This window comes from Mobula birostris, chromosome 20, assembly GCF_030028105.1.
Source record: "Mobula birostris isolate sMobBir1 chromosome 20, sMobBir1.hap1, whole genome shotgun sequence".
NCBI lineage: Eukaryota > Metazoa > Chordata > Chondrichthyes > Myliobatiformes > Myliobatidae > Mobula > Mobula birostris.
Genome location: NC_092389.1, coordinates 8,340,541 through 8,355,339, shown reverse-complemented (window position 1 = coordinate 8,355,339; position 14,799 = coordinate 8,340,541). Strand labels below are relative to the sequence as shown.

Genomic DNA, 14,799 nt, shown 5'->3' with positions numbered 1-14,799 from the left:
CCTCTCAACCTCATTCTCCTGCCTTCTCTCTGTACATTAGACACCCTGACTAGTCAAGAACCTATCACCCTCCACTTTAAATATATATCCAATGACTTTGCATCCACAGACATTTGTTGCAATGAATTTCACAAATTCATCACCCTTTGCCTCAAGAAATTCCTGCTCATCTCTGTTCTAAATGGACACCCCCCCCCCCCCCCCCTTTTCTGAGGCTGTGCCCTCTGGTTCTACACTTGCCCACTATAGGAAACATCCTTTCCGTAGCCAACTGTATCTTGGCTTTTCAGTACTCAATAGGTTTCAATGAGATCTCCCCTCACTATTCTAAACTCCAGTGAGTACAGGCCCAGAGCCATCAAATGCTCCTAATACATCAACCCTTTCATTCCAGGAATCATTCTTGTGAACCTCCTCTGGGACCCTTTCTAATGCCAGTGCACATTTTCTTAGATAAGGAGCCCAAAACTGCACACGGTACTCCAAGTGCTGTCTGACCAATGTTTTATAAAGCCTCATCATTACATCCTTGCTTTTACATTCTAGTTCTCTCACAATGAATGCTAACATTGCATTTGACTTCCTTCCCACCAATTCAACCTGCAAGTTAACCTTTAGGGAATTCTGCATGAGGACTCCCAAGTCCCTTTGCACCTCAGACTTTTGAATTTCCTCCCGTTTAGAAAATAGTCTATGCCATTAATCCTTCTACCAAAGTACATGACCATACACCTACCTACACAATATTCCTTCTGTTACTTTGCCCATTCTCCTAACCAAGTCCTTCTGCAGACTCCCTGCTTCCTCAACGCTACAATTCCGTCATCCAAATCATTGACATATAACGAGAAAAAAAGGGGTCCCAACACTGACCCCTGCGGAACACCATTTATCAGCAGCAGCCAATCAGAAAATGCTCTCTTTATTCCCACTCTTTACCTCCTGCCAGTCAGCCAATCTTTTATTCATGATAGTATCTTTCCTGTAATACCATGAGCTCTTGTTCTACAGCCTCACGTGCGGCACCTTGTCAAAAGCCTTCTGAAAATCCAAGTAAACAGCATCCACCGACTCTCCTTCGTCTATCCTGTCTGTTATTTCCTCAAAGAATTCCAACAGGTTTGTCAGGCAAGATTTTCCCCTTAAGGAAACCATGTTGACTTTGGCCTATTTTATCATGTGTTTCCAAGTCAGGCTTCCAAGCCCATAATTTCCTTTCTTTCTGCCTCCCTCCCTTCTTAGAGTGGAGTGACATTTGCAATTTTCCAGTTGTCAGGAACCTAGAGTCTTCCAGAGCCTAGTGATTCTTGAAGGAGCACTATGAATGCCTCCACAGTCTCTTTGACTAGCTGTTTCAGAGCTTTGATATTTGTGGATAAAAGTATTAATACTGAATAGATGCAATGGTTGTTTTTTTTCATTATTTCTAATTAACAATATCTTTAATTTATAGTTGAATCTCCTCAAAGGAAGCTTCGAGGAAGACAGCGGACATTTTCTTCCCAAAGTTCGGATGTGTTATCAGACTCGTCCTCTGCATTGTCACCTCCGAACAAGCTTGAGTCGAAGCCTGTTGAAAAAGAAAAGAAGCAAGAATTGAATAGCAGCGAGAGGAAGAGAGGTCGGCCTCCAGTGTCAAGCAGTCCAAAGCTTCATATCACAGAAGACAAGAAAGATGCATCCAGTGGGAAAACGGAGAAACAAAAAAATGAAAGAGAAAAGAAAGTGAAGAAGAAACCAGCATTATTGCAACAGGTGACAAAAATAAAGAAGCTAAGAGTAGTCAAATTGTCACCTTTGCAGTCCAAATTAAAAAAAGCTAAACTACAGATTAATAGCAATGTGGAAAAGATTGAACGGAAGAGGGGGAGACCACCTTCTTCAGAGCGATTGAAGACTATTCCAAAACTCCTTGTTCCAGCACAAACCAAGAAACAAAAAAGCCTACGTAAGGAGAAAGATGGAACACCAATACAGAAATCGTCTGCGACAAAAGAGATGAAGTCTGCTGTCAGACAGAGACCCCGGAGGATAACCAAACCAGTTAGAGTTGTTCCTGTCACAAAAAGGACTGATGCAGCTATTGCAAAACAACTTTTGCAGAGAGCTAAAAAAGGAGCTCAGAAGCGCATGGCTTCACCTCAGCTGAAAAATATTCGTCAGTTTATCATGCCAGTTATCAGTGCCATTTCTTCAAGGATAATTAAAACCCCAAAACGATTTATTGAAGATGATAGCTATGTACCTCCTATCAAAGCTCCACGCCTAGAGTCAACTCCAACTAGTCGGTTCAGCTCGGTATCTTGTGGGTCGAGCGAGAAATCCAGTGCTGTTTCACAGCATTCTTCACAAATGTCTTCTGATTCTTCAAGATCAAGTAGCCCCAGTGTTACCTCCACTGATTCACAGGTGTCTGATGAATTGCAGACTCTTTCTGAAGTAACAGCTCAGACAACTGATATGCACAGTTGCTTAAATGCCTCACAGTCCAATGAACCAGGAGGCACAGATAAAAAGGGTCACAGATTTTCAATGCCAGAAAGAAGCAATACTACAACAAGCAAGAAATTGCCAACTTCACCACAGCCAACGTCCGCCTCTCCTCCACCACCTCTGCTTTCTCCTCCTCCACCACTGCAGCAAACTTCAAACATATCTGATCATTCTCCCTGGCTGATGCCTCCAACCATACCATTTATTTCGCCACCAACAGGTCTTCCAGAAAAACGGAAGTCTATCTTAAGAGAGCCAACGTTCAAGTGGACATCTCTCAAAAACCTGAGGCCAGAATCGCATCAATATTTCTCCTCAGCAAAGTATGCCAAAGAAGGACTTATTCGCAAGCCAATATTCGATAACTTCATAACATCACCCCTAACTCCTGAAGATGTTGGCTTGTCATCCAGGTTTCATTCATCTACCAGTTCAACACCACCTCGATTTTTCTCCTCGCTTCATCCTACTTCTAGGTTTGATACTCATAAGAGAAGTCCTCTGCTTCGTGCTCCACGATTTACTCCTAGTGAAGCCCACTCCAGGATTTTTGAGTCTGTTACTGTATCACCACGCAATTTGATTCGATCTTCAGTTTCTGTCTCGGGTAAAGGGCATTCTTCCAAACGGAAGAACAGAGAGTTGCATATTTCAAGCCGTATTGATCCAAAATCTCCTTCACACTCCATGAGAACCAGAAGTGGAAGACTGATTTCTGCAGATCTATCACCAATCACTCCACAGACTCCTATAATATCCTCACCTCCTGTAAGCACCATTCTAACTGGTGCCTTAACTCCCCCTCTTGGTGGTTTGGTGCAGTCTGAAGGAGCAACAAAAGATAAAGATGGTAGAGTAAAACTCGTAGCTCGACAGACCAGCACTCCAGGGGACAGCTTCTCTGCAGAGTCAGCAAGTCCAACTTCTCCATTGTTTCCATCACTAACACCCAGTACCCAAAAAGACAAGGGCAAAAGCAAGGACAAGCAAACCGAAGAAATAATCAAAGAGAGAGATTTTGAGAAAGGGTCAGAGAAAGACAGAGAAAAAGATAAGGAAAAGGAAAATAAACGAGAAACAAGGAAGGAAAAGAAGTTACAGAGCAAAGGGACTGAGCCTCAGAGTCCTGCACCATTGTTCCTTTTCCCAGTTGCGGTAGAAGAAGAACGATCTGTTGTGGAGGATGTGGCTGCTTCATCTTCAATAAAAAAAGTTTCAGGAAGAGCCAAAAGGACAAGTTCAACTGATAAAGGTTCAGGGGTTTTGGGGGATGGTCCTTCCTCCACACATTCTGATGGGAAGAATAAAAGTACAAAGAAAGGCAGATTGGGAGCTGAAGAGATAGTGCCAGTAACTGGTGGGACAGAAAGCAGTACAGCTGCGTCCATAAGCAATAAAGACAAGCCTCCTCGACATTCTTCAATAACCTCTATGTTCTCATCTGGCACTCTGAAGCATTCTGCACCCGCTATTAGTAGCATGCTAGCACAAGCAGACAAAATGCCAACAACTGATAAACGAGTGGCAAACCTTTTAAGAAAGGCTAAAGCACAGCTTTGCAAGATTGAAAAGAACAAGTCATTAAAAATTGCTAACCCAACAAAATCTCAGGTACGTTGTTTTCTTTATGTTTAGATTTAAATATCTGTCTCTGAGCTAACTGTGGTTTCAGAAAATAGTAATATTTTACTGTGTTAAAGTACTGCATTTAACTTTTGAGTTGCTCAATCTTGTATTGTTACTTCTATTATTTTCTTCAGTAATCCTTCAATAAAATATTTAGGAGTTCTATTATTTTAAGTCAACTTTTCACCAGTTGGTTTCACTCCATTTCAGATTGTACATTATTCGCGCAATCATTTGATATGATAGTGAGCAATTCATTTAAGAAAACTTATAAAGAAAACTATTATACCTTCTTCACCCTTTATTACTTTACTCCTGTACTATTTTCCCTTCATTGCACTTTGTCAGTGTCAATGATATTTATACTGTGCTAAAGAATTGACTGAGAGTGTGCCTTAACTGAAGCATTATACAGTAATTACCACCACTCTGAAGTATGTTAATATATGAGAGGTGTGTTGTGCAATACAAAATTTCTTGGTGACTATATTTGAAGAAATGTTCACCTTTTGTATAGTTGAAATTTTATTGTCACATATTTTTGAGAAACATTCACATGTAGGGGGTGGGAGGATAGTGTGAAGTGAGCATTGGATAGCAGTTAAAAGTATTGTGAAGATTTTAAAACTTCATTATAGAAGCAATATTGAAGTCATAAAAGAATGGACGTGTTAAATCATTGAGATGAGGCTACTGATTGGAAAACTTTAAAAGGGATGTCTTGAAGTGCAGTAAATCATGTCTGTGAGATAGAGAAAAACAGAGGACTTAATGGATAAATGATTTTAAAATTGTGAAAGATTTTGATATGAAGAACAGAAACAAATTACCTCTGGCTGGCAAGTTGGTGACAATTAATCATCAATGCAAAATTACCAACGAGGGCAAGAGTTTGGAAACATGTTATATGCAAGAAAGAGAATATGCTGATCAGGAAGACTTTGTTACAAATTTGAATAAAAGAACACTGCTTATTATTAAGGGGAAATTGACGAATATTTGAAACAGAAGAAATTGCATTGCTATGAGGAGAATATCAAACCAAGGCTGAGTTTCAGATTTCTGTAGCATGTATAGTTATGTCTGATCAGATGTTTTCCACTTTGGATTCAGAATTGGCTTGAGTTTGAGTAGTCAATGGGACTTATTCTGGTTCGAAGTCTGTGGCTGATGGTGTTCCACAGGGATCCTTACTGGGACCTCTGCTATTTGTGATGTATATAAATGACCTGGATGAAAACGTAGACAGGTGGATTAGTAAGTTTACAGACGATAAGGAGATTGATGGTGTTGTGGATAACGTGGGAGACCGGCAAAGGAGACAGCGGGATATGGATTAGTTGCAGATTTGGGTGGAGAAATGGGAGATGGAATTTAATCCAACCCAATGTAAAGTGCTACACTTAGGAGGTCAAATGTAAGGGGACAGTACACTGTATTGGCAAGATCCTTAAATGTTGATGAGCAGAGGGATCTTGGAATCCACACACTGTCTACTTGGTTGAGAGGGTGGTAAACAAGGCTAATGAAATACTTGCATTTATTAGTTGAGGCGTCGAGTTCAAAAGCCAGGGAGTTATGTTGCAGCTTTATAAAATTCTTAAGGCTGTATCTGGAGTATTGCATACAATTCTGGAGGCTTTAGAGAGGGTGCAGAAGAGGTTTACCAGGATGTGGAGGCTTTGGAGAGGGCGCAGAAGAGGTTTCCCAGGATGCTATATGAAGAAGTTAGACAAACTTGGGTTGCTTTCACTGGAGTAACAGAGGCTGAGGGGAGAGCTGGTAGAGATTTATAAGATCATAAGAAGCATAGAAGAGACAGTATCTTTTTCCTAAGGTTGAAATGACAAGTACAAGAGGGCACACTTTTAAGTTGAGATGGGGTAAGTTCAAAAGGGATGTGCAGACCAATTATTTTTTCTCTCCCACCCTCCTTACACAGGTTGATGGGTGCCTAGAATGGACTGCCTGGAGTGGTAGAATGGGCAAATATGATGGAGGTATTCAAGAGTTTTGAGATAGGGACATAAATGTGCAGGAAAAAGAATATGGCCATTGTGTAGGCAAAAGTGATTAGTTGGCATTTTATTACTAAATTAATTTGTTCAGCACAACATTGGGAGCCAAGAGGTTTGTTCCTGTGCTGTGCTGTACTGTTCTCTGTTCTATATATTTCTTTAGGGAAAGTGCTACCTTGCCTTTAAAAAATAAAGTCACCAAAACAAATTGCTGGGTTAATAAAAGTCAAGGAAAAATAATGCAAAGTGATGAAAACAAGAGTGTTAAATTTAAATGGTGCTTATAGATGAAGAATTTGGCTATTTTTCCCCCAGATACTGTAACTCCTTTCAGTTTTGGGGGTACAACTAGCAAAATAGTGCACAACTTAAAGGTCATGCACATATTCCTCTCTTTATCAAGGTTAAAATCTGGGAAGAGGCCTAGCAGGTGTGGTAGTCAGAGTTTTACATCATATTGTGCCTGTGCCAACTGCTTCATGACTGTTGAAATTGTTATTTGTGCCATCAGGAAACTGTACCCTAATATTATTCAGTTGTTAGACCCATGCCTATTGTTGTATACCTCCATGTAAAGATTGATGTTTACCCGAACCAAAATCTGAAATGTAGTGTGGTGCGAAAGTGTTAGGCACATGTATAGTGAGAGTGCCTTAGAGTTTTGCTCAGTATTGTATTTGTCAGCGAGGCGTGGAGAGCAAGTTTACAAATCTAGTGGGAGCAAAGGATGTTGAGAATGGTGAGGATGGAATGCCGCAGGAGGGGTGTGGGACAGGTGGTGAAGGAGTGCCAGGGGTGGCGGGTGGTGCTCTGACACACCATGCCTTGAGACACCAGGCAAGGTCATTTGTTTCCAAACAATTGGTTTATTGTTTATTACAGAATGTGTCTCTGGTACTTCCTGCTCCCTCCCCTCTCCCTTCACCTTTTCCCAACCGTGATTCCCCTCTCCCTGCCCCTTTCCCACTCAGTCCAGAATAGAGACCCAGATCAGAATCACTCACATATGTCATGAAATTTGTTTTGAAGCAGCAGTGCAGTGCAATACAGTACTGTGCAAAAGTCTTGGGCTTTTTCAGAATCGTCTGGTGTCTGGGAAATGGAATTTAACTCAGACGAGAGTGAAGTAATGAATTTTGGTTAGCCTAGTCCAGGCCAGATGTCTGCACTAAATAGAGGCCCATGCTAGCTCTCAGGAGAAAACCCATATTATAACCATATAACAATTACAGCATGGAAATAGGCCATCTCGGCCCTTCTAGTCCATGCCAAACTCTTACTCTCACCTAGTCCCACCAACCTGCACTCAACCCATAACCCTCCATTCCTTTCCTGTCCATATATCTATCCAATTTAACTTTAAACGACAACATCGAACCTGCCTCAACCACTTCTGCTGGAAGCTCGTTCCACACAGCTACCACTCTCTGAGTAAAGAAGTTCTCCCTCATGTTACCCCTAAACTTTTGCTCTTTAACTCTCAACTCATGTCCTCTTGTTTGAATCTTCCCCACTCTCAATGGAAAAAGCCTATCCATGTCAACTCTATCTATCCCCCTCATAATTTTAAATACCTCTATCAAGTCCCCCCTCAACCTTCTACGCTCCAAAGAATAAAGACCTAACTTGTTCAACCTTTCTCTGTGACTTAGGAGATGAAACTCAGGCAACATTTTAGTAAATCTCCTCTGTACTCTCTCAATTTTATTGACATCTTTCCTATAATTCGGTGACCAGAACTGTACACAATAAATTCTCCATCCTGGGATAGATTTCATCAGGATCTGGAATTTGTTCTCATTAATTCTCCTCAATATCTTTAACACTTCCTCCTTCCTGATACAAGTGTCCCAGGTTATTAGGATACACTTACACTAATTTTCCATCTTTCCCCCTGTGAATATTGACATAATATTCCTCCCTTTATTTCTCTGTTCCCTGCAGCCAAAATTTTTATCCTGACAAACTTATCTGGGTGCACTGTTAGTAATTATATAATCCCATTCAGCAGTCTCGTACATTACTGCTTTGCCATTCCATCATGACTGATTTATTATCTTTCTCCCCATAACTTTTGATGCCCTTACTCATCAAGAATCTATCAACCTCCACTTTAAATATACTCAATGACTTGGCCTCCATGGCCATCTGTGGCAGTGAATTCCACAGATTCACCGCCCTCTGGCTAACAAAATTCTCCCTCATCTCTGTTCTAAATGGACATCCTTCTATTCTGAGGTGGAGCCCTCTGGTCAAATACTTACTCCCTATAGGAAACATCCTATCTACATCTACTCTACCAAGGCCTTTCAATATCCGATAGGTTTCAATGAGATCTCCCCTCATTCTTCTGGACTCCAGCGAGTACAGGCTCAGAGCCATCAAATGCTAACCCTTTTATTCCTGGGATCATTCTTGTGAACCTCCAATGCCATCAAGCCTTTTTTAGATAAGGGTACCAAAACTGCTCACAATACTCCAAGTGCTGTCTGATCAATGACTTATAAAGTCTCAGCGTTACATCCTTACTTTAATATTCTAGTTCCTGCAAGTTAACCTTTAGGGAATCTTGCACAAGGACTCCCAAGTCTCTTTGTACCTCTGATTTCTGAATTTTCTTCCCATTTAAATAATAGTCTATGCCTTTATTCCTTCTACAATAGTGCATGGCCATACATTCCCTACACTTTATTCCGTCTGCCACTTCTTTGCCCATTTCCAAATCTGTCTGATTCCGTTTGCAGTCTCACTATTCCTCAACACTACCTGCCCCTCCACCTCCAAATAAATCCTACTCCTCAGTAGTTTGTCCAGTACTTTCCCTATTCTGACTTGATGCTGATCATTCTGCTGTTTCTTGGCTTACAACTAGCGCATTTCCAGAATTAGGGAACAACAGTAGCTGTCATCTGATCTTGCACCCTATCTCTGGATAAGGATGATGCAAAAATCTCTGTCTGAGTTCTTGCCATCTCTTTGCTTGCTTTCCAACCATCCTGGGATAGATTGCATCAGGATCTGGGAATTTGTTCTCATTAATTCTCCTCAATATCTTTAACACTTCCTCTTTCCTGATACAAGTGTCCCAGGTTATTAGGATACACTTACACTAATTTTCCATCTTTCCCCCTGTGAATATAGACAGCAACTGTTCATTCAGAACATCACACACATCCTTTGGCTTCATGCACAAACTATTTCATTATTGATGAAGGCGAATGATCCCTTCTCAATAGGTTCTTGCACTGGACCTGAGCTAACTTCTAGGAAGATCTCAGCAATACTTTGGCTGCAAGTACGTCCCATGGCTGTTTCTTGATGAGGGTTTAAACTGTTGTTCCTTTACTCTAATACCATATGCTGCCTTACCTTGCTATATTAAGTGTGGTATCCAGATCCAAATACAACATTATATTTTTTGCTGATTCCTAAGTATCAGGCTTTCTGTAATTGTGATGATAGGATCTTGCCAGTTATTACCTTGTCCAGACAGTAGGTGCATGGAAACATCAGTTTTACAATTCCTTACAATGTCACAGGCTATCTTCCAATACTTCATTGTCATTGGGTTAAAGTCCTGAATCTGTCTCCCTAACAACACCATGGGTGTTTGTTCAACACAAAAACTGTGGTCATTAAAGAAGGTATCTCAGTCATTTTCTCAAAGTCATTTTCGGGATAAAGAATAAGACCATAAGCTATAGGAGCAGAATTAGGCCATTTAGCCCATCGTGTCTAGTTGTGTGAATGGTATTGCTGGAGAAAATTACTGGTAGATACAAAGCAGCTCCTTTATTCGACAAAACAAGGTACAGCAGGCATTATATGGAGATGCTTTCAGTTGAAAGGTCTGCTGGCCCAACATGGGACTGGATATTTATTTGCTAAACACAAAGGACAATTCCATATTTACAAAGAATAGACAATGCTTTCTTTTGAAACTACATACAAACTTCACACCTTCTGATTTGCATCCATCCCACAGATGCCAGCAGCGTTTGGACTGGGATCCATAGGTTTTAGGAATGCATTTGTTCCAAACTGAATCCACAATGCACTATCTAGGAACAGAAGACTGGTAGCCAAAACCATTTGCTAAATGTAAATGTCCTAAACCCAAAAATCACTCTAACAGTCCCTTCTTTTGGCCCTCCGGGAAAAAAAATAAATTTGTACCAAGAGTATCTACTCAAATAGGGCAGCAAAAACGCCCTGCCTCGAAATCCCCCCCTCCAATTTTGTGTTCCTTGATATCTACCCTAGCATTTCCTGATTGCTAACTACCAAATGTTAAGCAGAGAGGTTGTTCCAGAAATTTGAACAAGTCTTTAGAAATGCAGCAGCTTTCATATGCCTGTCGGCTCTTTCCCTGCAGTCCGATTGCAGCTTAATCACATTCCTTGTCTTCACCCCTTCATTCTCTGGTCGCTGAAACACTTTTGTTCCAGGAGCAACCACAGGCCCTCTCATCAAAGTACAGGAAGGGGTTGGGGTGGTCTCTATGTAAATAACTGCAAGGGCCTTCTGAACTGTCCAGTCGATCACTGGCCCGACTGCTGAAAGAGCCCAGCTCATTTGGGTTTGTTCCTCATTCAGACTGGGGGTGACTGCCTTCAGATGCTGTGTGCAGTCTGAAATGCCATCAAAGTTGTGGAACTTGCGGTCTTTGCTTCAACTTAAAAATCCTTCCCCATCTATTTTCGAATATCTTTTCTATGCTATCAAACTAATCATCTACCTTCAGCAACTAGCCTTTATTACAGAGTACCATCATCGTCATGCTTTAGCATGCTATTCACGGTTTTCTGTCATGCTCTCAGTGTCTTGTGCCACGCTCTTTGGGGGCTTCTGCCTTTGCGTTTCCCCCAGGTATGTTTTCATCAGCTGTGGTCAGGTCTGGCATGGCCAGCTGGTGTTCCTCTCTTAGGTTCTCTGTAATTACATAGTTACTGGGTACACTCAGTCCCTCGCCCTGTCTGTGGGAGCAACAAGAGGGTGAGTCACATGCTTTAACCTGAGTCCAGTGTTTCCACTGGCTGCCTCACTGAGTCTGCACACAGACACAAGTATCGTTGGTTAAGAGTACCATCTGTGGTCCTATCCACCTGGTGACAAACCCTGGCCTTTCTGGCATCGCCCTCACCATGACGTGGTCGCCGGGCTGTGGAAGGACCATCTCCCTTCCCTCTGGCTCTCTTTGATCAGTGATGCACTGCTGTTGTTTCGCTTGGTCCTTCAACACTTTTAAGTTGGTTACAAAGCTCTTTCACGTATTGTCATTCTATCCCTGTAAGCCCCGGGCTTCCCGCAACCCATAATTACCCCATAAGGGAGTCACATTGCTCACCCCATCAATAATTCATAGGGACTGAGACCCAACGTGCGGTTCTGGGTTGTGTGCAATCTCATCAAGATTCCTGGTAATATAATCAGCCCATGTCTTTCCTGTCTCAGCTATAGCTTTGGTTAAGGCATTCTTGATGGTTCGGTTCAACCTTTCTACCATCCCTGAACTCTGGGAGTGGTAGGGTATGTGGAACCATTGTCGAATCCTAGCAGTCGGCACATTTCCTGCATCACTTTCCCTGTGAAATGTGCTCTCTGATCTGTATCCACCTGAACTGTGGTTCCCCACCTTGGAAGGAATTCTTCAACTAAAATCTGTTCAGCAGTGCTGGCGGTGCATGTTAGATTGAACTTTTCCAAAGTCAGCGCTGTGACTTTATGAAAAAGGGCTGGACTATTGTGGAATTCCTGGGGGAATCTGGCCCGTGTATATTGCTGCTCACCCAAGTTGAAGGCAAATTGGTGTTGAGACTCAGATACTAAGGGGAGCCCCCAAAATCCATTAGCGATATCTACGACTGGAGAAACTTTATGTTCTGGAGACAGACCATTCAGGATTGCTACAGGGCTTGCTACTATGGGATGCAATCTCAGCATGGTCTTAAGGGTGATATAGCCTGTTGTTAATGAATATGATCTACTGGGCTTCTTTACTGGCCATATAGGAGAGTTAGTAGTCACCACAGTCTCCCTCAGTATCCCCAAGTGTTTTAGTTCCTTCACTTTACCCTGAACAGCGGTCAGTGCATCAGTTTTATAGGAAACTGGTTAATGAGGTTTATACAGATGTCCCCCTCTATTTTAACTGGGTTTATCTTTACTCGACCACGATCTTGCTTGTGTGTACCCCACACTGCTAGCTCCAGTCTCTAATGATCGGGGCAGCTGCGACTATGCGACAGGTTGTGTATTCTATTGGGTGTACATGTTTGCTGCCGTGACTTGTCCATATTATTTCTTCCTTTCCTGACTCTGTAATGGCCCCTGCTTCCCTTAGTATGTCTATTCCAAGGATGGTGCCCTCATTATTTGTACATACCCAGAAATAAACTGGAAGCTGCTCTCCCCTGATTTAGCATATCTGTGACTCCCTTCTTTCTGGTTTTCGCTGTTTTCCCTCCTACACCCCGAAAATAAACAGCCTGTCCGGTTGTTGGCAAGGGTAGGTCAGTTATCGATACAGATGCTCCTGTGTCCACTAACAGGTTGCATTGCTGGCCCCCTAACAATGCTGTTGTGTACATCTGTGGGTCACCAGCGCTGGCAGTGGAGCCCGCTGCCACATCTTTTTCTGACCTAGGAGCCGTCTTTACTAGCTCTATGATCTGATTAACAGTCAGATTGGTCAGACTGGCCCATGAAACTATCACAGAGTGGGTCGACCCCACCATTATGCCAAAACCTAAAATTTCCTGTTGGGCTGAGCTCAGGCCTTCCTCCGTCATTCAGACTGGGGGTAACTGCCTTCAGATGCTGTGTGCAGTCCAAGTCTTCCTGAAAATGACGAAGGAAGGCCTGAGCTCAGCCCGCCAGGAAGTTTTAGATTTAGGCATAACGGTGCGGTCGACCCACTCTGTGATAGTTTCATGGGCCAGTGAAATAGATCAAAGAAAGTGCAAGAGAAATCGTAAAGTGGCCATAGTGGAAGCAGTTGCTGTGATGTCCCAGAGTTTGTTTTGTTTGCTGTCAGCCAGGGCACGAAGTAAGGAACTGCTGGAATAGACGTGGGAAGGTAGAGTTGATATGCTACAGGTGCGGCCTGTTGGGACATGGTTGGAGGCAGTGTCCAAAAAAAGAGGAAAGAAAAACAGGTGACGTTCATCATTTTCAGGAAGACTTGGTCGTCCCTCCCTGGATTATCCAGCCCGGAATTCTCCTCATACACTTGATATTTGCGTTCTGCATAATCCATGGCTGTCTCATCAGCTTTTTGAATCACTGCCATTATCGTTCCCCAGTTACTCACCTCCTCCCAGTCGCTGCCTCACTTCCCCTTCAGAAAAGTGACATTTTTCTTCATTCCTGGTGTTCCTGGTAGTTGCCCAGAGACCATCCCGCACCCCTTGGGTCATCTTGTCCCACATATTGCTCGGGCACTTCACTTTTACCAACACGTGTATATCTTTAGGGTGCACCTGGTGAATTTCAACCATTTCCTTGAGCTTACGCCAGAATTCTGAATTCCCACCTGCAACTGAGGGCAACTATGACAAAATGCTCTTGTTTCTCTCCGGGGGTGAAGGGTTTATGAATGGTCGTAATCAGGTCAAGGGCTGGCTTGGATCATTAGGGTTCTTGACCTGACATTACTTGATCTCAATAGATGCCATCCTGACATCTGGGTATCTGGGTAAAACCTCTTCCTGAGATACCTCCATACTAATTTCCACACCACGCAAAATATTAGAGACGGGTACCAGTTAAACAGCATGTACTTAAAATCGCAAAGTATGTACTCCTCAATCTGCCACTTTTTAGCATCTGAACTCATGATGTCTGCTGTATTCCTTTGAATCACACTTGTAAAATGTATACGCTTAAAATGCAGCTCCCCAAACGAGTATACACGCCCCCATTCTGGCATCCTGAACTGTCGGTAACCACCCTTAGCAAATGGTGGCTCCGTCCTAGCAAATTAGCACGCAGTTTCCTCGCTTATGTAAACACACATGCATGTGCACACTCTACTTTTATATCTACCAGATCCGTGTTCGTGATACCTTGTGTTCCCGTGCACCACCGACCTGAATAGGTCCAAGCGTGTATACTAATTTAGAAAATACTCACCCACTTAGACTGCTAAGATCGCTGGCCACGTGACGAGTCATGAAGGTATCCCATTCCTGACACCAAATGTTGTTGCATGAATGACATTGCTGAAGAAAATTACTGGGAGATGCAAAACAGCATTTTATTCGACAAAACAAGGTACAGCAGGGATCATATGGAGACGCTTTTGGTGGAAAGGTCTGCTGGCCCAATGTGGGGCTCAATATTTATTTGCTAAACACAAAGGACAATTCCATATTTACAAAGTATAGACAATGCTTTCTTTTGAAACTACATACAAACTTCACACCTTCTGATTCACATCCAGCCCATAGATGCCAGCAGAGTCTGGATTGGGATCCACAGGTTTGAGGAATACATTGTTCCAAACTGAATCCACAATACATTTGCTAAATGTAAATGGCCTAAACCCAAAAATCACTCTTAACACTGTCTGCTCAACATTTCATCATGGCTGATCCAATTTTCCTCTCAGCCCTAATCTCCTGCCTCCTCCTCCTCCTCCCCCCCCCCCCCACCCCCGGTA

The 14,799-nt window shown here is 42.6% G+C and overlaps 1 protein-coding gene across 8 annotated transcripts in view; it reads left to right on the top strand.

The window, feature by feature from the left end:
- The window catches only part of kmt2a (lysine (K)-specific methyltransferase 2A), a 181,561-nt gene that overhangs the window by 39,677 nt on the left and 127,085 nt on the right, over positions 1–14,799 (top strand). For all 8 annotated transcript variants that reach the window (XR_011889809.1, XM_072283956.1, XM_072283959.1 and 5 more), the window contains exon 3: positions 1,454–4,104. Coding sequence is in view for 7 of the 8 variants with exons in the window: in XM_072283956.1 (XP_072140057.1) it covers positions 1,454–4,104 (2,651 nt within the window). In the remaining variant the exon portion in view is untranslated. The remainder of the gene's footprint in view (positions 1–1,453; positions 4,105–14,799) is intronic.